Genomic DNA, 27539 nt, shown 5'->3' with positions numbered 1-27539 from the left:
TTTATTGGGAGAGCCGGCAACAATGCTAAGCAAATCTTACTAACCGCTGAACTCCATATCAAGGCGAATGCTTACCAGGGAATATAAATCACAGGTTTCAAGGGAATGCTGGGAAATAATTAGCTACACTGAGTGAAGCTTGAAATCCTATAATAATGTTACAGCTTCAATAGCACTGATACTGTAGATACAATCAGAGAGGAGATCCAGTTAGGGGATCATACTGAATGGTGCTGGGTTCAGCAACAGTACCAGGTAGAATGAAGGGTAGCTGGGAATCTGTTAACCTTTCTTTTCTGCTCTACAGAGACTGAGAGAAACAAAACACACACACACACACACACACACACACACACACACACACACAACAAAGCATGCAGAGTTGTCGACAGACAGACACACAAAGCTAGCATGCACGTATAAATACCGTACCGATGCGCAATAGACACTGTATACTGTATAGTACACATGGATGGAGGAGAGACATGCACAAGGATGCACACGTGCACACATACACTACACACTCCTACAAGCAAACTGGAGGTGCTCTGTGCCTCCAAGAAATCCCATCTGGTGAACCAGTGGACCAGGTTGGCGCTGATGAGAAATAATGAGCCTTCACAACATAACAACATGGACCGATTTCACCTCCACCTCGACATTTTATTGAAATCTCGCAGTCGCAGACATTCAATTCGTTCTCGGGGCTACAGAGTGGACTGATTTATTTTCATCCTGAGTGGCATATTGACATTTCATTATGGCCTCATTGACATTTCCTTGGGCGTAGGCAAACGGTTAAGTCTCACAATTGTCAGAGAAGCCAATACATTTCAGGCTCTAGTATAGTTTAGTTTCATTGGGGCCACCAGTATGCAAGGTGCTTCTGTCCTCTATGGCAGGGGTTCTCAACCAGTGGGTCGCAACCCCTCGGGGAGGGGTCGCCAAATTATTTTGGGGGGTCCCCAAATTATTATTTATTTGCAATTGAATGGCTGGAAAATGGAAATGAAGAGTTTACATATAGTACACATAGTACATGCATACATTTTCTTAATGATAATATCTGGTTTCAGTATTCATTTATGATATGTTTTCTTTATTATTTAGGTTATTTTTGCAGTCAGTTTGTATTGGGGGTGGGGAGGTGGGGCGGGGCGTGGGTCGCGATACATGGCCAAAGCATGTCCGGGGGTCGCCAGCCAAAAACATTGAGAAAACCTGCTCTATGGTAGAGACGAACAGTTTCGTAAGAGTAAATTACATTTCAAATGGACAGGTAGTAAGCACGGTCTATATTAAAATCTCACTGCATCCTGGCTAATTTAAGACACAGACAATGATGGCTAATTATACTCTGTCACGTGATGGTGTCCCACACGTTATGTCATGTCTCACAAAGCAACAGCATTGTGAGCTTGTAGATCAGCTATATTTTGGCACTGGACACAGTCATATGAATGTGGAGTTCAAGCTTTGTGATCCATCAGAAAAGCTGAAATGATGCTCATATTCCTCCAGTTGAGATGTTCCCATTATGAAGACAGACGGCACATCAAAAGGAGCTCATGTTGCCATGAAGTTGCTGCCTCGCAATTAATTATGTAGATGGCTTCTTTTATAAATCGGTTCCTCAAAGAATGTTTATAGTGTCACAGGACTCTTTCAGCAGCTGGCATAGCTGTCAGCAACACAATTAGAGCATGTTATGCGTGCGTGCATGAGTGCATGTGTGTGCGTGCGTGTGCGTGTGTGTACGTGTACAATGAGCACCAGGCATCAAGTGAGGGAATCCAACTGCCCTTGCACGATCTCGAGCTGGAAGAAAACACAGAGGTTGAGATTGTGTTAAGAGAAAAGATGTGCGCGCACGGCACACACGCACGCATGCACGCACGGGAAGGGATGTCACAGTAGCAGTCAGGCAGAAATTAGCCTTTGGAGACATCTAATGTCATGCAATAAAACATGCAAGTTCAACCTCCCCACCAACACGCATGTACCAGGGCTCCCAGGGACCTCAGACCTGTCCTAAAAACAAATGTATTTCTATTTGTATCATTATTTATGCTGGTCAAATATGCTTCGATAATCCTATTTTCATATTGTGAATTGTGGCCACAATAAATCTCGATTGCCAGGGGACGGTGGGAAGTAGTGCCATCTATGATCAAGATTTACCATGCACGAGAGAGCAATTACAACAATGGAAAGTGCCTGCATAATTGTCTTTGTGTGGTTTGCAGAGATGAAGAGATTATTATTTTTTTGAGTTCTGTTATTTAAACTTTAATAAAAGACCATTATTGGAGTAAAAGCCTCTGTCCCATCATCTTCTTTCACTGGGGGAGTTATGTCATAACACAGATCTCTGCCAGCATGGACGATAGGCGTTAGTGTAAAAAAAAAAAGGAACTTGGAAACATTATGGTTTTTATCCAGATGCCAAAGTTGAAACATTAAAACAATCGATTAATCAACAATGTCTCCTCCATTTACACAACAGCTCCCTTGTAAAAGTGTGTCTGTGCTAGCCTTGGTGCGGCAATATCACAGCATCATGTTCCAATTAACATTATTATTTTCTCTTCAATATCACAGTTCAAATCATAACCATAACATTAACTACGCTATATGAAGGGCAGTGGAACATTTGAATGTAGATGAGAGCCTCTCATTGAGAGGCGTTGATCCATGGAAAGGAGACGGCCAAGGTTTGTAGTTAATCACTGCCAGAGCTTGTGGATCAGCAATATTTGGTTATAGTGTCACAGAGTTCACAGTGTGACAGGCTTTCCTGTCTCTCCAGCATCTCCGACCTTCCTCGGTTGCCATCCAGACTTTCCTGAATCAACTTACAACTGCCTGACAGGAGTTTTCATGTAATCACGGTAAGACTGCGGTGATTAGTATTATTGCCATCACCTGGGTGGATCAGTCGTGTAACATAAACCGTTTCATATTTGATATAAAGCGTGCACACACCCCACACCCCTCTCCTGCAGTAACGTGACTGGAGTCTCATTTATCTCCAAAAGCTCTTGAATATGATAGAATATGGTAAGATAAGCTCACAACAAAGTAAAAAATAATATATATATATTGTATATTGGGGAACCCTGGTCGACTCTATGGACCCCCTGAGTGTAATAAAATTTGATCAGTACTGCGTACGTTTATTAAGCATTCTGCAAACACGTAATTTTTTGTCTGTCTCCTGCAGTGGTATCGTGCCATGAGTTTGACAGTATCTCCCGTCTGTGTCCCAGAGGAGATAATGTAAATACATATTATAATGTCCCCTGAACTATGGCACGCCTGGACGATGACTGACACACACACACACACACACACACACACACACACACACACACACACACACACACACACACACACACACACACACACACACACACACACACACACAATACCTTGTTGTAGAAGTCAAGCAGCTCCTGGTGGCTGAACTCAACAAAGACATTCTCCCGAGCCTGTAGTGACAGAGACGGGGAAAAGGTTAAAGTAGTACAGGAGAGAGGGGGAGAGAGAGAGAGAGAGAGAGAGAGAGAGAGAGAGAGAGAGAGAGAGAGAGAGAGAGAGAGACAGACAGACAGACAGACAACAAACAAGGAGGTCAAAATGGACATGCATAGAGCAAAGGAGACGAGCAGAGATGAGAGCACAGTGTGAGCCTCATCCCACAACACGCCATTCAGGCAGCTTCTGGTGTGCTTTCACCAATGATTCCTGCTCTTGGGTCCAGTCAGAGCGGACACATAATGTATACTATAGTACCAGTCACTGAGACGGATCCATCAGCAGCAGGCAACAACCCAGTGAGAAAACCCTTCCACTGGCTCGGGCCGGCCTAGCGGTTCCGGGCACCTAGGCTGCTAATCCAACCTGACAGCGTGTTTGCGGGTTCGACTCCGAATCACGATGACCTTTGCTGGGTGTCGCTCGTAAAATGGTAAATGGTGCATTTATATAGCGCCACAGAGATTGTGCATTACATTCACCTGTTCATACACACGTTCATACACCGATGACAGAGGAAACCATGCAAAGCACCGACTTGCACATCGGGAGCAATTAGGGGTTCAGTCTTGCTCAGGGACACTTCGACACTACCTGTCAGCACTATCAAATAAAGGCAGAAAAAAGGCTTTTTGCCCTCAAGGTCAAACAAACGGTGCCAACACAAACCAATGTCGTTAACAATAAAGAGACAATATGACGTAATGAGGAACAATATGACGTACATTTTCCCTTCATTGTCAATGGCGTTTTTAAAACAAACCTTGAACTAAAATCAAACATTAAACCTGAATATAGGAGGGGCTAGCGCCCCTCAAAAATAACAAGAACAAAAAAAGAAGAAAACCCTTCCACTCTCTGTAAGGTTAACTTTTACTTGGTTTGATCCATTTTATCACAGGAACCACGGCAGACCTCTCAGTAAAGTCAATTGCATGCAGTACTTGCTTACGGGCATATAAATATATAATAGGCTACCTCCTGTTTGCATAATATGTGACACAGTGTGGCTTCATGTATAAAATAAAAGTTCCGGATTTCTAAATGTATTCAAATATATTGTATGTGGAAAGGAATTAGTGAGATTACATTAACCTTGTGACAGTGAGGAGTCAGGACAAGAATTTGGCAATCTGGCATTTATAGGTCTGGCCGTTTGTTTGATTATACTGTAGCTCCTGACAGACACAGAGACCTTCTTATACTGTAGATGGCTACCTCTTTCAGAGTCATGCCTTAAACATCAACTCCGTTTGAGACTTTCCATTTTTATGACACATTCACTCTTACATTTTCACTGTTCTCTCTTATCACTCAAGTTGGTGAAGATTAAACTGAGAAACCATGAAGGGCAGCCGTCACTGTATCGCTATTAACGTCATAATGCTGTCACGCCATCGGCAGCACGCGGGCTGAATGGCAGGACAACCCGGACTGAAGGGATGAGCCTTGCAGCAAAGTACACTCAGTGCCATCATGCTGAATGTTGGAATGGCACAAATTAACAAAGCTACTGGTCCAGCTGCACCACCATGAATCATCATGAGACAGAGGGGGCAAGGGTACGAACCAAGGAAAGAAGGAAAAAAAGAAGGAGAGCTAGAGGAAAAACAAACCAAGGGTGAAGGAAGGAAGTAAAGCCGAAAGGAAGATCATTTGTATAAAATGATAACAAATTTGAGTTGTCAGGGCGTCAGAATCTAGCTCAATATTCCCCTCACCACAGTTGCTTTACTGTGAGGCAGTTTGGCGCTTGGGCACTACACAGGGCTTAGAGCTGGAAGCCAACTGGCAGGCTGGCTGCTTGGATGGGTGGGTGTATGGCGCGAGGCCATGTGTCACAGCAAATTAATGGCGGAGATAATAATTAGAAGCAACGTTATCATTCATAATGGAGAGCAGAGAGGGGGAATGTTATCTCTCGTCCATGCCCCTGCTTACAGCTCCAGAACTTGAGGAGAATGTGGGGCAAGGCCTTGAAATAAAAATGCTACATTTTCTGTGTAAGTCACGCACAGGACAGGCCTACGTCTTTTCCGATTCTTCCCTGGTGTAAATGAGAAGTTATACACACAAAAATAACACCACTTTGTGTGGTTATTTTGAGACACAAGTACTGTACAGCCCAATAAGCAGTATAATTGAGTATAAATGCTGTTATGTAATCATCCAGCATGAAAAATGTGTCAAAGTGAAGGAAATCCAGTACATACAAAACAAATGCAATTCCATAAAGGAACTGGGTACCATGCTAAATCTGTAATCTGACATCATGGGTTGGAGATGCAGCTTATGATTTGCTTCCAAGAAACCAAGGAGGGTAGAGAGCAGTCCTACATGACTGGTTATTTACAAACCAAGGAGGGTAGAGAGCAGTCCTACATGACTGGTTATTTGGGTCATCCTAAATAGTTAATGCTCCTCTGTTTACTATAGGGTCACAGCTATAACATCAGCCTAGTTATCAAGATGAAACCACAATAAAGAAACCTCTGCCGACTGACTGTGTGATGATGATGATGATGATGATGATGATGATGAATGTACGGATGTACAATACGAGTACGTTCAGATCAATGTGTTTTTACAGGCGCTGAGGTGAGGTGCGTACGCACGGTATCGATGTATGAGAGACAGCTATGCTGCTAGGGAGGATATGCATTGTGTGTGTGTGTGTGTGTGTGTGTGTGTGTGTGTGTGTGTGTGTGTCCATCCCATTGTTCCTCCGGCAGGCAGCATTAGCCGTAGCAGTTCTGAGGGCCTGCCAAGCAACCAGACAGGGCTCTGACAGATCTAGGCTAACACTAATGGGGATAGGCTGTATCACCACCATCATCACAACTAACAGTGCACACGCACGCACGCACGCACGCACACACACCTACCTCAAGGGATACACACAGGCTTAACTCGCAAAGATAATCACAGATTCGCATTTTGCTCACATACTCGCTACCACTGCACATAATCATACAGTCATATATAGTTATGAATACTAGAGGGAGACCAAGCTCACACGGGGGAGACAATACACAAAACAAGATTGTGCCCAATCTAATTCTAGACGTCAAAAATGTATGAAACACAGCCCTAAATATTCTGTTACATCTCTTGGCAGGAGGTTGACGGCATCTAATTTGACAAAGTGAGTTCAGAGAGAGGATCTCCAGCAGAACTCCCCTGCAGATCCACTGACAAGGTGGGCCATACGACTTTGGGGCATTCTACTTCAGAGGACAGACACTGAACCATTCAGAGCTCGCACGAGTCACAACTCCCTCTTTGATCTATGTTCTGAATACAGTGTGTGAGAGTTTTAGTATCAGTATGGTTGTTCAGACATGAAGTCAGGTATCACATACAGTACAGGCAGTGGAGGAAAGTAACTAAGTATATTTACTCAAGCACTGTACTTAACTACAATTTTGTGGAATTTGTACCATATTTGAGTATTTCCAGTTTCCAATACAGGTCTCAGTTAACTTAGCTCTGGTCATAGCCCTGATGCTAATTATACCCTGCATTAAGGCTATGGAACCGATGGCGTCTATAGCTCTCGCATGAAATGCAGACCAGCCTCTCTTATGTTGATCATATGTTGATCCTTCCTCTTCGATGTCTAGACGGGCCAGCCCCAAAGTTATTAGTGCAGCCGCGCCCGGCAGCCGGCGAAGACTAAAGTTCTCAACAGGCTCGGCCCTACCTGGGCCCTCATCTCTCCATCAAACCCTGTAGCATACATTAACCACTTCAGTCCTATATATATTTGAAAATAGCCGATCTACAAGCTCACGATGCGACGCATTGTGAGCTTGTAGATCTGCTATTTGATATGCTATTTGAAAAAAATGGGACATTCTGCACAATGAGTACTTCTGCTCTTGATACTTTAAGTACATTTTGATGCCAATACTTTTGGACTATTACTCAAGTCATTTTTGAATTACAGACCGTTACTTGTAACAGTATTTCTATATCGCAGTATTGGTACTTTTACTTAAGTAAACCATGAGTTATTTTTCCACCATTGCATACAGGTATATACAATACATTAACAGTAACGCTGCATGGGTACAGACTATATGACAGTTATTTAAGATGGCATCATCGACAGGCATTCCTCCTTCTTGCCCCTCGAGAGGTCACTGAACACAGGAGCTCCAGGCCTGCTGCTGTAAATTAAACATCATCATTAACGTCAATATATCAGGCCCCGCTGTGTTCCATCAGGTAACTGGAATTCCCAACGCATGGATAGCACGCCTGAGTGGAACAGGATGGACTGAGGTGGGGGTGGACATAAAAAGGAACTCCTCATCAATAATTTGTGTTCGCGTCCAACAGTATGATAGCATTATAGCACAGATTTGGAACACTAATCAAAGTAGCTTGCCTTGTCTCTTAATCCACTCCCCCTTACTCCGTAACCTCTCTCCCTCTCTCTCTCATTATACAATGTTCTTCTGGAGATGTAGACTCCACTCCAGCATTCTGACGATCCACAAGTGTTTTGAGCCTGTGATGTGAGGCCGATCGAGGTGCATTATAATGTATATATGGCGCTAAAAGCACTCCTGGATTATAGTTGTCTCTCTATTGCTTTATCCCATCTCCCCTTTCCTCACCCTCCCGTACTCCGTTCACTTTCTATCAGTAATACCAATTATTCCTCTCTGAGGCACTCCGCCACAGGGCAAAATCCAAAATATACATGTCAAAGTCCATAATAGATGCATAACAGGAATGTTCCACAAATTAGGCCCATATGGGTCTCACTAGTGCCAATCAATCCTTCATACTGTTTAGCAACTGCAAAGTATAATATAGAATATTACAGTATACAACCGCTACAATGCATTCTAGTAATAATTTTATATTGTACTAAATATTTGAGTATTATAAAAAATACTATACATTCTATTGCCGTTTGTTTATGTAAATCACTTTGTAACTTTGTTTGGATAAGTGCAATATAAATTAGATATATTATTATAGTCAAGCATAGTATACCATAGTAGGACTCCAGTACAGTCTTATAGAAATCCTAAGCCCTTAGTACATTGCAGATCCTGTTTAAAAGCCCTTAAAGACAAGACGAGATACAGCTTGGTCCTTGGTGGTACCTTTTCACAGAAGTACTTTAAAAAATATCTAATAATGTTTTCAGAAATGAGTGCTCTGCAAAAATAGAAAAAAGAACATTATAAATAACATGTCTTCTGTTAGGCTGAGTTATTGGACAGTTTGGCTATCCAATTGGAAGTGTTCTTTGAGATTGCCTCTTGACAAAAACTTGAGAAAAAGGAGATGAGCTTAAGAGGCTGAGCAGCTGTGGTTTGTCACCCTCCCCAACTACCCATACATCTTTCCTATCCACTCTTGCAGAGTGCACACACACACACACACACACACACACACACACACACACACACACACACACACACACACACACACACACACACACACACACACACACACACACACACACACACACACACACACACACACACACACACACACACACACACACACACACACACACACACACACACACACACACACACACACACACACACACACACCTCCTCTTGTCTGACTGTATAGACATTTTAATCAAATACCAACTTTCTGGCTAACTGTATGTTGTTTAATCTATCTTATCTATCTATCTTATCTATCTTAACTTATCCTTTCTCCCTTTGGCATTATGTTCATCTGCCTTCCGGTCTAGCTCGGGGCACGTCTGTCTGCTATCTTCTTACATGTACCTGCCTACATTTCAGACATTCCATATATATGCCAACCTTGCAGCTGCCTTCCATCCATCTATGCTACATTCTGCTGATGTATCAAGAGGCACTCTTGACAGGAGGTTGTTTGCTCATTTGTCAATCAATCAGCAGGAATGTGGATGACAGCCCATATTTTAAATCGAAAGTTACGTATGTAACTACGGTTCTATGAGTCCCGAATGACCGCCAGAGGCGGTGCTTTAAGCACTGAATACATCCCTTCGTGCATGCGTCGTCGAGTATTTTATACCAACAATGTCAATTTTGACCCCGTGATCACCCGGAGTAGTCTATATCTACCATATCTACAGTATACCATGCCACGAGTCCATGAGAGCGACATTATGTTCGAGAGGTAGTGAGCTAGGAAGCTGTTTGCCAAAGAATTATTTCTCTCTCTCTCACACACACACACACACACACACACACACATCCGCACGCGCACACACACACACGTTAATTAATCACCAATCCCAATTTTCAGCACTAGGACTGCTGTATTTCCGTGCTGGTGTCTCTATCCTCAGCGGTTGTTTAGTCTGATTTTAGTTCCAGGTTGTGCTGATATATATTCTTTCTATTATTGTTTACACATTCTGTCAGCTACAAGGGTTCCTTTACTACTCTGCTCCTCCCACTGGTAATTGTATTTGTCATGAATTTAATAATATTAAAGTGATAGGTTAATTGGTAAGTTACCCCCCCCCATCTCTCTCTCACACACACACACACACACACACACACACACACACACACACACACACACACACACACTTAATGTTATCCATACATTGTGCAGTGATGTCAACACTAAAAGGAGCCACAGAGAACTGGGCCCCATCGCCACCGCAGTGCCCTGTGGCCATTAAACATCAGCCGCTCACCGAGGGCCCGGCGACTACAATGAACAAGAGCTGTCACACTCAAACACTGGATCCTGCCAATCACCTACCCATATTTGTAATGGAAATAAGCATATGCATATGAGGAGAGGCGAGCTAGAGAAAAGATAATAACAGAAGGAGAGGAGGGGAGAGCTATAAAGAATAGAGATTAAAACAAAGTTCCCAGCATGTTTCCAGGCTGCCATCAGAATCACAGCATCCATGGAATGGTATCTTGGAAACTCTTCCCCTCTGCTAAGGGGCCACCTGCGGATCTACGCAGCTGGGCCCAATACGTCACTGAGCCACTCTGATCTCCATTGATTGGCAAATCACCTGAGAGGCAGGCGACCTAGAACATTCCATCATTCTAACATTTCTAACATCCTGTCATTTTGTTCCGTGTTTTGGATGCCTTCTAATTCTAAAATGTCCAATAAACAAACGGCAGGGAGCAAATGAAAATAAAAAATACATAAATAGAATGAAAATAGAGGCATGGTATTTATGAGTGTACACCAGGGGAGACCATGAGAACTTCGACAACAATCAAAAGAAAAACTAGGCAGGCAAAAGCAGTAAACAAAGCGGGGCTTTTGTATTGCTGTGTGTAGACTGTAGACTAGAGATAGAAGCTGGGAGGACGCAGGTTTGAAGCCTGACAGGAGGGGCTTGTGAGTAACACGCACGTGTACCTTCTGTGACCTCTCTCACACAGTCTGCTGTTTGTTTCAGAGGTTCTGCCTGCAGGTTGAAACAGAATGGAGGGGAGGTGTCTCCATGTCTCCTCTCTTGGCACGATGATCCCATCTGCCTGTCTCGTTCTTGTCCTCTCAGCTCCCTCCATTTTGCTCCCCGTTTCACCCCTTCTGTCTCTCTTTCTATTGTCCCCCAGCCCCCCACCAACCCACGAGGTTCTCTCTCTCTCTCTGGCAGGGTCTCTGCCCCTGTTCCAGTATTGCAATGGCTCAGGGTCTCTTTGCATCCAGTGACACCCCCGCGTTATAAACAGCCCATCAGCAAACCATCCATCCATTTCCTTGGCTGTGGATCGGCATTTTAAGAGAAGGGCTGCCTGCAGTCTCTCTCTCTCTCCCCCTCTCTCTGCATCCCCACATGAATACAGAGAGCCAATTAAGAGAGGAGCGGGGCATATGTCTACATGCTCTGGAAAGTCTGGGCCACAGACCCACAGATGAGGGCTGGAGGGAGAGGGAGAAAGGAAACAAGAGAGAGAGAGAGGGAAGAGAGATGGAGAAGAGCACAGAATAGAGGAGTGGAGAAGGATGGTCCTTTAACTAGGCAGTTTATTAACAGTGGGCTTTTCTAAGAAAGAGAAAGACAGACTGGGTTCAACAACGCTAATGAAAGAATTCTGTAACTTAATAACGTCTTGGGTAGATAATAGTGCCTGTATAAAGTCTTTACTAAACAGACAGTGCCTTTATTTAACTGCCAACCAGTACAAAGACCTTACAGAGTCTCATAGAAATGTTATTAATATTGTACCTGAAGAACTATAGCATGACTTTTGTTCTATTTAGCAACAGGAGGCAGTTGATCCGGCTAAACAAATAACATCCTCGCCGGTCAGAGGGATAGCACAATGACCATTTTGCCTACGGGGTTTCATCTCTCGTGGACGAGGAGGACACATGGCGTCCTGTGGTTGTGGGCGCGTGTGTTTCTGTGCATCTACGGTACCTCCCAGATTACAACACACCACATCCTGTGTTGTGGTGGGGAACAATGGGGACCACGGCTGGGGTTCGACCACAGCATGTGGCTTCCACATCCGACTCCTGACGTCCTCACGTGGTCTACACAATATGACTCTATGATATGACATGCATCATTTACACAACAGGATGCGCGAGATGAGGTGACACTCCAAGTACATGACATGATACAGCCAGCCGCAGCGCGGCACATTATGGCCATCGATCAACACTACACACAGGATGAGATGACACAGTTATGACACAGCACCTCAAATTATGTTCATCGATCACCATACGGGATACAAGCGATCACCGTGCACGAGAGCACAACGGTGCAACACAAAATCATAGGACATCCGACACACACAAGACAATACAATGTCAAGACATACGTAATATATATAATACAGAGATACAGTTAGGACAGACCGTCAGACACTGACCCACTCAGGGTCAGGCCAGTCAGTTCCCAGGTTAATGAAATTAAAAACATACAAAGAACTTTGTGTTCCAACACAGAGAACAGTGTGGTGTTTCCCTGCTAAGCCACTATGTCCTCGCACGCACGCACGCACGCACGCACGCACGCACAAACAGACACGCACGCACACACTTATTATACAACTACTAAGTGAAGACTTTCCACATTCACTCTTCCATATCAACTCTAATCGTAAAAAGTAACATCAAATTGTTATTTAAAGTAACAACATCAAAAAGGTTAATTCAATTGAATTCACACACTCAGAGTTACATTTACACTTACACACTAGATTTTAGTGTGCAACTATGTCCAGTTACTCTGACATAACTGACATTGGAATATAGAGCTATCTAACACTTATTTTAACAAAGAATATAACTTACTGCACCTTTAATCCACAAATTAATTGGAAAGGGGCACCAACATGTACTCACTTTTCACTCTATTCCCCCAACTTTAAACCCCAAATGTCCTCATAAGAACAGAAAGGCAAGAGTGCACGCACACACGGACGCACGCACGCGAGCGCGCGCACACACACACACACACACACACACACACACACACACACACACACACACACATACACACACACACACACTAATTTACTCATTCACTCTTTCTCTGTCTTTGTCACCATCACACACACAGTTGACTGTCCCTAGGTGGGCCAGGGTGGGATTTTCACACGCCTCTGTCCCCACACATCCATTCAGTACTGTACACTGCCTGGCAGCGACACACACAAAGGCTGGGATTGTCTGGGTGCACTGGGCCACTTACTGACCTAGAATGGAGGGGACATACACATGCCACTATGAGTACGCGACACCCACCACATTCTGTATCCGGACAATCAGGCCTCATCTACATAGCAGAGGTCTACAGACTCTGAAGCCTTAATTATACACCGTTGTACGACTACGTATAAATCAGGCTCAACATTTAGTATTGCTTATGTTCCCATGAACAAACTGATTTACCTATCGAGTAACGAGTTACCTATTACATAACCAGTTGCAGCATCACTTCGTGCTATATGGCAGGTGGCTGAGAAGGCCATTGGCGTCTTGCTCGTCTCCATTCAGAACATCTATACGGATAGATGTAAGAGGAAAGCCCCTGCATCGTCATGCCACCCAGCAGAAGAACATTAGAGAATGTTATAAGACACTCCATAAGATCAAAAACAACCAGAATGTGCAACAGCTTCTCGCCAGAGGCTATATACGACTGTTAAACACTTAACATCCTCCACCCAGTACATCAAGAAAAACATATTACCGGTAAACGTTTCTAAACTGGTTTTATTACCTCCTTATTGTCTTTTACATATCGCAATATCTTGCATTATTATTATTATTATTATTTTATTTAAAATAAATCACACCTGTGTGAACTGAGCGGGGCAACTATGCTGATATTGTTATTGTTATTATATTATTATATAATTTTACTACAGTATATTATTATATTGTTATATAAGTACTGAACTCAAGTGCAAAGCCCAGGTCACACAGCACTAGCCGCCCAACAGTGCCACCGTCCGTGCTGAAATGGACTTACTGTACACGCACGTACACACACTCTGGCCCAAATAAACCAGGGATTCATTTTATTGTTTGTGAAGTTCTATATATTATGGTGTACACACTGCAGCCTCTAGAGAGGCAAGGCAAAGGCACGTTAGTGTTCTGTAGTTTCAATTCAAGAGTACCCAGAGGTTTTCTATGTAAGATTAACCAGCCTGACTGGAAATAAAACTATTACTGGCTGCTAATTTAATTTGAATTATTTAGTGGAATGCATAGCAATTAGATCCAAACAATGGATAAACAGCCCAACGAGCCACATCGTCGCCGGCAGGCAGAAACCTTGTAACTGCTTATTCAATAAAACAAACTTTGTTGTACCATGTAGCTTGTAGCTGTGCTATTTTCACTACTTCTTTTTTTTAATGTTGAAAGAGAAAGTTAATGTAGTTAAGTCAGTCTGTGGGTTTTATGAATATTTAACCAATAAAAAGTATTAGAAAGAGCTTGGGATCCAATTATTTCTACATTGGATCCACTGGAACGTGTTCTTTTGGTGGTTTTGGAGCTACACGATATCATATCCATCTTCCTCTGTCCAGCAGCAGAACATGTAGTTCTAGTCATTATAATTTATTAAAGGAGAATTCCGGACCAGCACTTTTCTTACCGTAATGTAATTATGTAATTAATTATTATACCGTATCCAACAACCAGTGGTAGAGGCGAGAAAGAAAACAAAATGTCAGACCGGACCGCAGCTCAGAGAATGCACGCTGGGTCTTATAGACCGCAGCTCAGAGAATGCACGCTGGGTCTTATAGGCTCATTCGCCTTGTTACAGAAGCCCCTTTGGGACAAAACACTGCAACGACTTTGTTCATTTTGAAAGACAAATCATTTTCGAGTGATTCAAATAAGCGATTTTAGCCTAAGACCCAGCGTGCACAGTCGGAGACGCGATGCGCTCTGGAAGTTATCATTTTTCACCGTCCTGTACCACTCGTTATTGCAGGGGTTCTCAACATTTTTGGCTGGGGACCCCCGGAACGGGTGCAGTACTTAGTTTAGACAGTTTTTGGTTTAGAGTAGACTAGTCATTGGTTAGACCAGTCATTAGTCCTACAACCAGGGCAGGAATTTCACGGCGGCCATGGCCGTCGTTGCCCCTCTCTTTGGCCGTGTGCCCCTCGAAAAATGACAGTGGCCGTGGTGCCCATGTACCCCGCCCAGCGCCCACAGCAGTTAATTTTACCGTTTTTCCTCTGTGCAATTTTCCAGTCATTACGGTAACTTTCCCCAAATTTGTAGTTGTGTTGCCATTTGTCAAGTGTTTTGATTCTTTTGCCTCCTCCCTCCTCCTCCGCTCCATGCATGCATGCACGCACTGACAGCTCAGCCTCTCACTCTGACACTCGGCCCGGCTGGCGCGGTGCTTCAAGATTATTATCACACAGAGCCCGTGTGTTAAGACCAACGTGACTCGTCTTCATGGATATAAACTCACAAAACAACACCACGCAACAGCATAGACTGCAGGACTCCTCCACCATTTACCACGCCATCGTCTGCTACGTTAGTTGACAGAGTAAATTGTTTAAACAGCCAAAGCTGGCCACGGCTAATATCGCTAGCCAAACGCTAGCCAAGCACCAGAGCGCGCTCACTGTACACCACGCGTCGCTTGCTTAATAATCATTCATTTCTGTATCAATGCGGACATAACGTGGTAAATGTTCATACGCACACACTTGTACAAAATTATTTTTACACTTGACTTATCTCCAGAGTGCTCAGTCCTATAGCCCCACAATGCCATAGGCTATGCCAGTCTAGCCTTAACATCTACATTTATATGTTATTCAATATATTACTTTAGCACAAAATATAGGCTTTTCTAAACCAAGCCCTCATTCAAAAGTTATGTAAGTAAGTAAATGTTATTTAAAGCACCTTTTGAAAAATGAAAAACATATCACACAGTTGTGACAATATAGCAGAACAAAAACAAACAAGGCATAACAGAAACATAGGGCTAAAAAATGAATGTAGGCTGTCTGTCATTGTATTTTCTGTGAATTAACTCAGTTTAATCCACTGATCCGCAGCCATTTTAATTTCAAGGACCCCAAATTAAATGTATATGAATTAGCCTATAGGGTGACAGGGCCCTAGGGTGACAGGGTCCTAGGCCATTTCATTATGATTTTCATCTCTGCACTGGGACCCCATGTTACAGACATGTTTACAATATTTTACAACAGTAGCTACTTCTATTTTGTTATTTAAAGTTGTGATTATTTATTTAAGAAGCACTGTTCTGAACCAATGTTTAAGCTAAAATAAGAATGACTTAAAATCATTGTTTTAATTGATGGCCTTCATGCCCTGGCACTTGGCCTTGTGCCCTCAAAAAGTTGACCACACTAAAGGCCAAGTGGCCTTGACCCTAAAATGATGAAATTCCAGGCCTACCTACAGTACAACTACAACCTATCTCAAACCCTCACCCTAAACCTAACCTCCCACAGGGCAGCACACCAAAACCTAACCTTAACCCATGTCTAACCAATGACTATAGTCTAAACTAAGTATGCACCCCCCCCCCCCCCCCCCTAATACAAATTGACCTCTACAATAACCTTAATAATAGAGAAAATAAATACTGAAACCAGATATAATCATTAACAGGTTCCGTCCATCAGACATGTCCACACGTCATAGGGAATCCAATCGACAGATGCATAGGATGTGTGTACACGTCCTAGCGCATCCTCAATGATATCAGGCGAGAGAAGAATATTCTACATTTTTGCCTTTTGATGAGCATTGTCCCTATCAAATAAATAAATAAATAAATATTGGATATAATAAGAACAGATTAAGGTAAGAAAAGGGGTAATCCGGAATTCTCCTTTAATGTTCCACACTAACAGTGTGTTTTATAATTAAGTACCGGTAATTTAGTTTAACTTTTAGTATAAAAAAGTTTAAAAATGAAATTATATACAAAAAAGGTTATCACACTGCACTTTCTGTAGCAAGTGTGTGAACGTATTTTGTCAGACCTGCCTGCTTTCTATTCTCTGACTGCTGCCATTTAGACACAATACACTACATGGTGTATGGCGGCGTCAAAAAGTCTCTCTATTCAGCAGTGCTGATATGCTATCAGACAACGGTGATTCATTCCTAATCTATCTGTGTCAAAGCCTTCACTTAAAGTCTGCTGATCAAACGAACTTTGAAGCTTTAAAAAGCAGTCCAACTCAGGCTAGACTAAACTAGTCTGGAGCAGACTCACAGGGACTGAGGCACTTCTACAATCTTCCTAATGAGGTTATCCACCCTCAAAAGGATTGGTTTTGGTATAATGAGTTAAAGCTTCTCTTTCTCGCTGCTGAATATGGATTGCACCTCAAAAGATGAACACGAGGTGGGTAATGGGCTCCTCGGTGTCCTCCATGTCAAACGACCCTCTTTAAAACAACGACACCAGTGGGACCAAAACGTCATAAAATAAGGGTTACGCTCACCATCTCAGTACTCAAACCTTTTGAGTTAATTACAGATTTGCCATGCTTAAATTGGGGCTAAAAGTGGGTCAAAGACATCCAGCATGCATGCTTCCACAGTGAGGCAGCGTGTTGGACATCTGTGCTCTTCAACGTCTTCGATGTGCTAACTGGTGATGACACAGACTGCTGCAACACCACCACATCCGCCGCGCCGTCCTCGTAAGAGTCGTAACACTTAGCAGCTCTGAAGGCGGACGCCACTCATGTATCGAATTTTAATCGGAAACACTAGCGTGCAAGCGTGCAGAGCCAGCGCGCACACACGCGCCCCGGTTTCATCAGGGCCACTAAGCTTTGGAGCTTCTGCGGTGCAACTCTGATGCTTCTGAACTTCAATGGCGGGTCTTCCATGACAGATTGCCCTCCTCTTTCTCCCTCGCTGTGGAGGTGAAGCAGCCATACAACCACATGGGGACACCCCCCGTCCCCCGTCCCCCCGGGTGAGGTAGCTCTTTTTCCCCCTCTGCCTCTGTGGTGAATAGAGAATACAGACCAGTCTGGTTCTGATCAGCCTGCTCTAGCCCACACGACTGCAGTGAATAGAGAATACAGACCAGTCTGGTACTGATCAGCCTGCTCTAGCCCACACCACTACTAGTGCGTCATCTGAAATGTGCTGTGGTCGCTGCTCTTTCCGTGGCCTATAAGGCCATATCCATGTATGACGACAGATCATCTGCCAATATTGCATTTCTATTTAGTTTTCTTTCCTAGCATTGATGATTCATACATTCAAATCGTATTGACACATGGAGATCCATGTGTTAGTTGTTCAAAATGTGAAGAAATCATCAATCAAGGTTGTTTCCATTAATAAATAGATAGATTAATATATCTGGATAGATACATCAATACATGTCTCTAACTAGAACCAAACAGGGCATGTTGGTATTATTACTTAAATAGCCTTTAAGGCTTATAGGCACTAGGCATTCTTTTATACGGTACTGAAATGCCTGAATACAGTGCACTGTCTTATTGATGTTTTATAGAGCACATGGCCACTTTGGTATTGATGCTTTACAAGACGTTTTACCGTTTACCGTTTAAGACCTGTATGTGCTAAATACAGTATACGTACATTATACATACAATAATGTGTCCTGTGTCTTTTCAATTACATTTCATTGTCATTATGACATACCAGAGAATTTTGTAATCTTTCTCTATTTAAAACGCAGTGCATGAGGAATGATTCTTATAATACGCGTTTATAATCCATATCACACATGCAGCTTTCTTATAAAACCTTTCCATATGGGATGAAGGGAGGAAGGAGTGAGCCATCAAGCGTAGCCGACACCAAACCAGCTCCCTCGCTTCCAAACCATCACCATCTTTTCTCTCATAAACTGCTGCATGACCACACCATTTACATTTATATACTGTATATGAATACTGTATAGACTTGATAACTTGTTAAAGGACCACTTCACCACTTTTCAACCTATATTCATATAATAGGTCCTCACTAATAATCATGATAAAATGGCACAATTGTTTTTACTTAGTCTGTGTCTCGCAGGAGGGCTGTGGGCAGTTTAGAAACCGTCCTCCAGTGACATCATCATAGGCAGAATTCTGTTTAAACGAGATTTTTTTACAAAAAGAAAGATTTTCATTATCGTGAGAATGATGGCTTCCATTTTCGCATTGCAACTTTTCAGGACTAGAAAGCCTGCAGTTTCTATTAGCTTGTATTCCCCATCAATGATGTCACTGGAGGACGGTTTCTAAACTGCCCACAGACCTCCTATGAGACACAGACCGAGTAGGAAAAGATTGCACCATTTTATCATGATTATTAGTGAGGACCTATTATATGAAGATAGGTTGAAAAGTGGTAAAGTGGTCCTTTAAAGAACCTCTCGACTCTAGTCTTTAAAACTAAGCAGGTTTCACCTGGGAAAAGTTATAAACATATTTTCAAAAGGAATCTTGATACCCTGATTGTGTAACGTGATCATTCGAGCATACTTCCTTAAAAACTTGAAATACTTCTAGCCTTGTATTCTTGACCCGTGTTTTATTGCTGTCCAGTAATCTTGCATTCATCGTTCAGTTGCTCTAGATAAGTTAACTAGCAATTGGAGCTGCAATCTGGTACGTGTTTGAGCTCTGAGCCAAGGGGTGCTGGAGTACAGGAAAGGAGCAGATGGAGAGCTGGAAAGATGCTCCATCAACATCACAAGAGGTGCTACTTTTAATCAAACACGGCAGAGTGCTGTGATTCCTTTCCACGAGGAGAAACAAGGTTCCAGTCCCGACATACTGTAATGCAACACATCTCAAAGAATGAGGCACAGAACTGAGGAATACTGCTCTCGGGGAACACTACTACTACTATTACCAAATATTTGAAGAGGAGAGGAGAGGAGAGGAGAGGAGAAGAGAGGAGAAGAGAGGAGAGGAGAGGAGAGGAGAGGAGAGGAGAGGAGAGGAGAGGAGAGGAGAGGAGAGGAGAGGAGAGGAGAGGAGAGGAGAGGAGAGGAGAGGAGAGGAGAGGAGAGGAGAGGAGAGGAGAGGAGAGGAGAGGAGAGGAGAGGAGAGGAGAGGAGAGGAGACAAGACAGGGGGTGAGTTAATTTAGTGAGGGAGTTAGAGTTGGAATGCCAAAGACAAGAATTTTCACTTCATGACAGAAGAGAGGGGGAATAGTTAATCCATTTCATAGTCACCCACCACAGCAGCCTTCATATGTGGTCTGTGGGAGTGGCAGGGGCTGGGGCTGGCCTAGATACATGCAAAATGAATAAAGCCATAATATCCTTTGATACAAGTCTTTGAAACACATACAGCTTAAAGCTGCATCTGTTCCTGGTTTTAATCTGGTTAGGGTAGTTCTCTACATACAGCCAAGTGTGATCGTCATCAGCAGGCGTTACGCATAGGGGGATATGACACCTTCAATGGAACAGGCTAATTTAGCAGAAAATAATATCATTAATCCCCAATTAATTCAATTTATCGCACACATAATGTATGCATGTCAGCATTTACATTCCACAGCACGAGGGAATACTACAGGATCTACTACAGCACCTGAGAAACAGGTGCTGAGAAAGTGTGCATCTGAACTAGTGGGTGGGTTTTGATGCTGAGCCCATGCTACGCTCCCGTTCCCCAACAAACTGTGTCCTGTGTGGCCTATTTAGCCCATCCAACGTTCTGGCATCTGAAAAGCGGCAGACCTCAAACCGTGCGAAGACTCTCCCTCCCCGCGCTAGTCATTACCATGTTTGTTTATCTGCCGCTCGCACTCTCAGAGGAGCGACCCAGCCTTGTTAAGGAGGGAGAAGAAAGCTTTAAAAGTGGAAATAAGGCATACATTTCAGCCTCGTCCCAGGACGATACGCGGTGCCAAACTATTTTCCATAATGGTGACTTAACGCAGGAGCTAGTCGGCAGAGCGAGGGGCACGTCGCCCTCATTAAGGCACTCGCTCAGGAACAGATTAGTGCTTCATTAACATACAGAGAGAAGAAGGGCAAAATTTCCACTCTCCATTTCACAGTCTGAAAGGCAGGCAGAGACACAAGTTAAAGATAAGTAGGGGTCTGCACTCTGCGGCATTGGAGATGGACTCAATTTGGTGGAAGATAAAATCGATGCACGGCATAAGATTTGCCATCATGACATTGACATCCTAAATGCCCTCCAACACACACACACACACACACACACACACACACACACACACACACACACACACACACACACACACACACACACACACACACACACACACACACACACACACACACACACACACACACACACACACACACACACACACACACACACACACACACACACACACACACACACACACACACAAGGTGTCACTGAATTTCATTAGTTGTCAAGAGAGGCTAGGGGAGTTGGTCTGGCCTGGACTGGTTCTTGTTTTTAATGACTCGAGTACCACCCACATCAGGAAAGGCCAACTTCCCCTCTTGCTAATTAGCCCCATGCTAAAAAAAGGAAGCAGGCTCAGTGGGACAGTGCTGTGAACAATACAATGACCTGTAGGCCAGAGCAAACTCCCCAAAGGCCACTATATCTCCAGTCAGCCCCTTAGACGTGCTTCGCTAAACCACCAATGTGCAGAGCTTTGAATGTGCAACCGTGAGCAAGTTCATGTTTATTCAACCCTGTTTTCTGTGATAAGGTGGTTCCGGTAGCCTTCTGTTCATCCATATTCAAAACACAAAGTTCAGGAAGCAAGGTAGGCACAGGTGCACCGGCATGGGAACATCTAATTAGCCGCGGCTAACTTTTTACAGTGGCTGTTGCTGATAATATCATGATAATAATTTGGCTCCCACTCCTTTGGGGTATTTGCCACTGTATATTTGCATATACGGTGAAATGTGTCCTCTGCATTTAACCCAACAGGAGCAGTGGGTGCAGGTGCAGGTAGGGATTAAGTGTCTTACTCAGGGACACTTTGACCAATAAGCCAGTGCCGGGATGTGAACCGGCGACCTTCTGTTTCCCGGGAGGTCTATTCTAGATTCATCTATATGGCCGCCATCTGCCAGCATTTTGTGGACAGCCTAACTAGGATGCAGTCCTGTCGTGTGAGTTGCCAGTCACCCACATCTTTAAGAACAGAAGTTAAGAGTTACATAGTATTACATTCCACATACTGTATCATTTTTAACCTTTAGAATTGTCCAAACTATGAATTAAAACTTCGGAAATATAATATCTTTGCAGCCAATTCGGCAGGGGTAACCCTGATTCATACAGGAATATTGGAGGAGATATTAACTTGTAATGTCTCTTGTACTCTCCACCCTTGTTCTGAGACTTAGAACCACCTGACTGCCAACACACCCGACTCTCACTGGGCCCAAAACAGAACATTTGAACCTTTATGGGGCATTTAATTGGTGAGGCTACCTTCCACTGCACTCAGCAAGATAGAGTACAACAAAAGAGATTTGAACTTTTCATCTTCCTCTGGTATCCCAACTGATCCCAGAACAGCTAAGGCCTAATTAGTGAAGTATACCTTCCACTGGAATCTCCCAGATATAGACAGATTCAGAAACGGGTCTCATGGCAACGTATTTCCTGTAGGCGGAGACGACATATCTGCGGTTTCCCCGCCCACACCTCCTTCTACTACAGTGAATGGAAAAGTGACTGATGTTAGTCTGCCTCAAACATTACTCTTTTACCTGCTTTGTATTAACACTAACATTACAAAGATTCCCAGAACATCGGGATGAAACTGTGTAGTTTATGGCTGCTCCAACAGTAGTGGCAACATAAAGAAAAATGTGACCTGCGACCATGAGACCCGTTTCTGAATCGGTCTATAGGAGACCGACATGGAAAGTTTGCACATGAACTTCCACGTTTCATCACCGTCCTCCTGCTATAGTTAAATAATATACTGTAGTTCTCTGGCTGTTAGTCAAATGCTGTGCCCTCCTTTTCTCCTCAGTCTATAACTGATCTCCACTGACACCTGCTCTCTCCACTTCCTGGGCTCCTGCAGTGGGGAGATGATTATCTAAAGGTTGGCAGGGTCATTACCTACACAGACTGGGGTGACTTTGGCCTGGAGCCCCTCAGAGTGTGAACACGGTGCTGTAGGCTAATGAGGTGTAATTCCTTCTATAGCCTGTGTTAAACACAATGCACTGCCATGAACCCAGGCACACTGCAGCCCTGTCAGCTAAGTTATTTTACACCAGGATGAAACTTTATTTGGACGTTTCTCTGTTTTACAGGAATATGCTCTTCAAAGGGACATTTTACTGTTGGAAACTGCAGTCACTCAATGTTACTATTTGCATAGCTGACAGTAGCACAATTTGGCCCCTTATGGCCAGAAAAATAATGTAGTGTGTTTGACTAGGGTTTGACTGGAATGCTGAATTCCTACAATGACCATACTGCTTTGGTGCACTGCTCCTCTTTGTGGAGAAGGGGAGGGCTGTCTTGCTCAGACAGTATGTAGTCCAGGAAGGAATTGAGACCAATGCCTGTTGTAGCGGATTTCCCTTTAAATGGAGTTTTGGGGTGTCAGCCAGCTTTTCATCCGGCAATATTTTAGTGTTAAAGGCGTAGTGAAATGAAAAATATGTTTTTCACACTTTTAAACCACATCCGTGGTTATCATATGAGCATGCCTAACAATGGATGCCAAAAAAAATTGAACATTCATTTTTGTGTATTTTTATATCAAAAGATCGAATTTGAATTACTTCCTGAAAACGAAAACGTACTACGTGTCGAGGCCCACATCGATAAAAGCCAATAAGAATCAAGCTCGCCCGTTTTATTCCCCATATCTGCGTGTCCGTCCAACACAGCTGCTACAGAAATCCTCCGTTTTTATTCCCATTCATTCAAGATAACATCCAGACAGTGCATTACTCGGTTTCAACTTAATCATCACACTAAAAGATGTATCTGAAAACATTATAGGGTAGAAATAAGCCTACATGTACGAAATGTAAGTAAATGGCATGAATCCTATAGCCAACAACGAGTTTAAATAGTCACATATGTACATATGTAATCATTTAGAGTGTCAAATATTACACTTGACTTGTGTGCGAAAGCAGGGTAAACAGCATGAACCCTATAGTCAACAAATGACAGGGTAAATATTTACACTGTCATTTGTCTACGGTTCATGTCATTTATTTTGATTATCAACTCGCACCCAATGCAAGTGACATGAATTATAAATGGTTCCAATACTCCTTGAATGAATGAACAAACACATTTAATATTACTCTAACTCTTTCATGTTTAAAGATAATAGAAGGGAAAATAATGGATGTGCAATTCAGACCAGACCTAGACTCCTGTTGATGGTGAGAGCATTGAGACAGTATTATGAACTTATCCTGTGCCATGAAGCTCAGTCACAGTTGAAAATCAGCCCTGTGTGATGTACAATATCTGTGGTGCAGATCAGTCATTGAGCAAGCTAAATGGTAGTAGACATACAGTAGTTGTCTGTAAGTTGTACTTGTATTACAAATTTACAAAGACTGAATTACGATGCTTTTGAGTGTGTTTTCATGATAAGTGTGCCATTATCACCCGTCCCTTTGCAATGCAGTGCAACACGAGCAACGAGTGTGGTGTGTCAGTGTCACAGCAAACAAGATGAGCCACAAATTACAATAAAGTCATATCTGTGTGCACTAAAGCGATGCAGGCCCTGAAGTAATAACCCTACCGTGGAAAAATAACTTCAGAGACCTAAAAACCTCATTATACTGTGGTGTGTCAATGCCATGCTACTCACAAACTCACAAGCGACTTATTGTAAGTGGATCGTCTATTTCCGGTGTGCGACACGGTGCACAAGAACGTATAAATCGGGCATAATTCCTCCTGATTCCGTCCCAGCCAATAGTAGATTGTGCGCTCGGCTCGCTCTCTTGACATTCTTCAAAAATGTAAAATAAAAAAACACTGGGAAAAAAGTGATGTACTTTAGGGAGCTGAAGCAAAGAGGATGTCAACCGTGGAACAGAAGCTTCAGGTGTCAGCTTGATTTCCCAGCTTTCACACCATCCTTTAGTATATTATGAGCGCATCATTCAAAACAGATCCAATGTCTGTCCTCCTCTGTATAGTCTTGGTACCCAGACTCAAAAATGAAAGCCTTGAGAAACGCATTGGAAAACCTGGCATAGTAAGCCCACTTCCTTGTATCTCGCTAACCAATAACCAATAATGACCAATAATAAGAGGAGCATCCCTCCAAATTTGGTGACGTCAGTGTTCTCCGCTGTTTTCTACCGGGGAGGGGAGGAGGGGGCGGAGGCAGGTGCTCAGATCGGTGAAACCAATAGGATCCACCGCCTGTTTTCAACGTGCACCCAACCTCTAGACCAGAAATCATACAGGCTATTGTCTGTATAGCCAACCAAATACACTCTTTTACCATTCCTCCATATAGGCACGCATGAATGCATGCACAAATACAAGCATACGTGTACACATGCATTGTACCCGTTTAACCCCATTCTGTCTTCAAACCCAGCTATAGCACACTTAAACCATCGCGCACACACACACACACACACACACACACACACGTACACACACACACAGTCTTTGTATTCAAGTTATGACAGTTTGAGAGGAATTTTGAATCCACTGCTGCCAAGATGCCGCCAGATATGCATGAGTTGTGTTTCTGCAATGCTTTGACTCGTCTCAGAGTGAGACACTGAGGACTTCAATGCTTTAACTCGTCTCAGAGTGAGACACTGAGGACTTCAATGCTTTAACTCGTCTCAGAGTGAGACACTGAGGACTTCCCCTGCTGGATATGCAATACCAGAGTTCAGTTTGTCCATTTACCCATGTGGCGCTACAGCATCAGTTTTAAAGTCAAACTAGTTCATGTGTTGACAACTTGTATTCCCATGTCGCATGGGTGTAATCTAACACCTCAGACTGACACTGTAAGCACCCAAACTCCACGAGACGACACACTGAGATATTCAATGGCATGGTTGTCTGGAGTTGGAGACATCTTATACATACGTGCCACAGCCGATGGCAAGACCGCCGGTCGCCTGTGGACAGAATTAGTGAAAAAGTTTCAAAAGCGTCACAGATGAGGAGGAACCTCGGAAAAGTGTGTGCATGTGTAATTGTCTCCCTTTGAGTGTTTCTCCCATCGCAGCTGTGACTAAATGGATTGGGAGGTTTTGACGTAATGGCACCGAGGGGTGTGTGGTGGGGACTGCCTCGTCGGGAGTAATTGCCCAAAGGCGAAGGAGGATTTTTTCCACCCTCTGCTCTTCGTCTGCTCTTCCACGCCGTCCTATTTCTCCACTCTGCTCTCCACGGCGATGTGTCTGCTTAAAGGCTTCAGAGCCTAGGCGTCTTATCAAGGCTTCCCAGGTCTCTGGGCCTGTCTGAAGAGAAGCTGCTGTCAAACCCTGTTCTCTCCTATCACTCCCTTAGCAGTCACAATGAAGCCGACATCCACACTCAAGCAGGCATGCGAAAGTGAACACACAAACACACACACACACACACACACACACACACACACACGCACACACTCGCATGTTTATCAGCTCCAAACAAAAGCTTGGTTGGCGACTCAAGTCATATTCCAACAGGACTTTAGCAGAAAGAAAAATTGTGCTTAATGGACATAATTGTAAAATGCTTTATGCAAAGTGTCACGAGAAAGCGGCACAGTAAATAGAGTCTGGGTGAAGCTCACAACAAACTGACAGCTTATTTAAATAAGAGGCTAAACACATCCAAATCCTAACCAGGCGGTGAGAGGGATTCACATGAATTTCATTATACCGCCAAGCAGTTTATTTTTAGGGGAGAAGTGATCATAAGATGGTGACAGATCCAGTGATGCTCGAAGTCACATAAATATTGACGCAGACGGCATATCAAGCCATCACCATGTTCTTGTATGAATCATTGTATTTGTGTTTTCATTCTTCCTTCCCAACCATTGCCCAGCCAACGACTATTGTTGTTATTCAAACGTTAAAGTACATTGTTACAAAATCTAGTGGTATGTTTATTATTGCATAGCGGCTTGAACAGAGTATCGGCAACACCGGAGAAAGATTTCGGAGCCATGTCACGGGAAAGAAATGTGTCCAAAAGTGTGTTCGAAACTTTAGAACATTACATCTATTGTAAGACTAATGACAATGACAAAGAGAGTTATGTGGTTCTAGGAGGAGTTCCTAGCTCTCTGTTCATTGTTCTCAGTCTCTGCAGAGGAGATTAACACACAAATTCAATAAACCACCTGCATTGTAGTTCTTATCAGTGATTCAGGATTAAACGCATGCACTCACTACCATTTAAGTGTACACGCACACACACACACACACACACACACACACACACACACACACACACACACACACACACACACACACACACACACACACACACACACACACAGCTGTGGTGACTGGTGAACATAACATGCTATGACAGGAAAATGTCCTCTGGCTATCCTGTTTGGGTTAGA

At 43.4% G+C, this 27539-nt stretch overlaps 1 protein-coding gene across 3 annotated transcripts in view; it reads right to left on the bottom strand.

Annotated features, from left to right (window-relative positions):
- Window positions 1–636: 636 nt before the first annotated feature.
- commd10 (COMM domain containing 10) overlaps window positions 637–27539 on the bottom strand; it is a 62126-nt gene continuing 35223 nt past the window's right edge. For all 3 annotated transcript variants that reach the window (XM_080765006.1, XM_080765008.1, XM_080765007.1), the window contains exons 6-7: window positions 3432–3491; window positions 637–1818 (exon numbers count right to left, since the gene is read on the bottom strand). In XM_080765006.1, the coding sequence (XP_080621132.1) occupies window positions 1780–1818; window positions 3432–3491 (99 nt within the window). In that variant the 3' untranslated portion in view covers window positions 637–1779. The remainder of the gene's footprint in view (window positions 1819–3431; window positions 3492–27539) is intronic.

The sequence above is a fragment of the Protomyctophum bolini genome (genome assembly GCF_963924005.1).
Source record: "Protomyctophum bolini genome assembly, chromosome: 6".
Lineage (NCBI taxonomy): Eukaryota > Metazoa > Chordata > Actinopteri > Myctophiformes > Myctophidae > Protomyctophum > Protomyctophum bolini.
The sequence above is the reverse complement of the archived record's forward strand: the minus strand, read 5'-3'. Positions and strand labels throughout refer to the sequence as shown.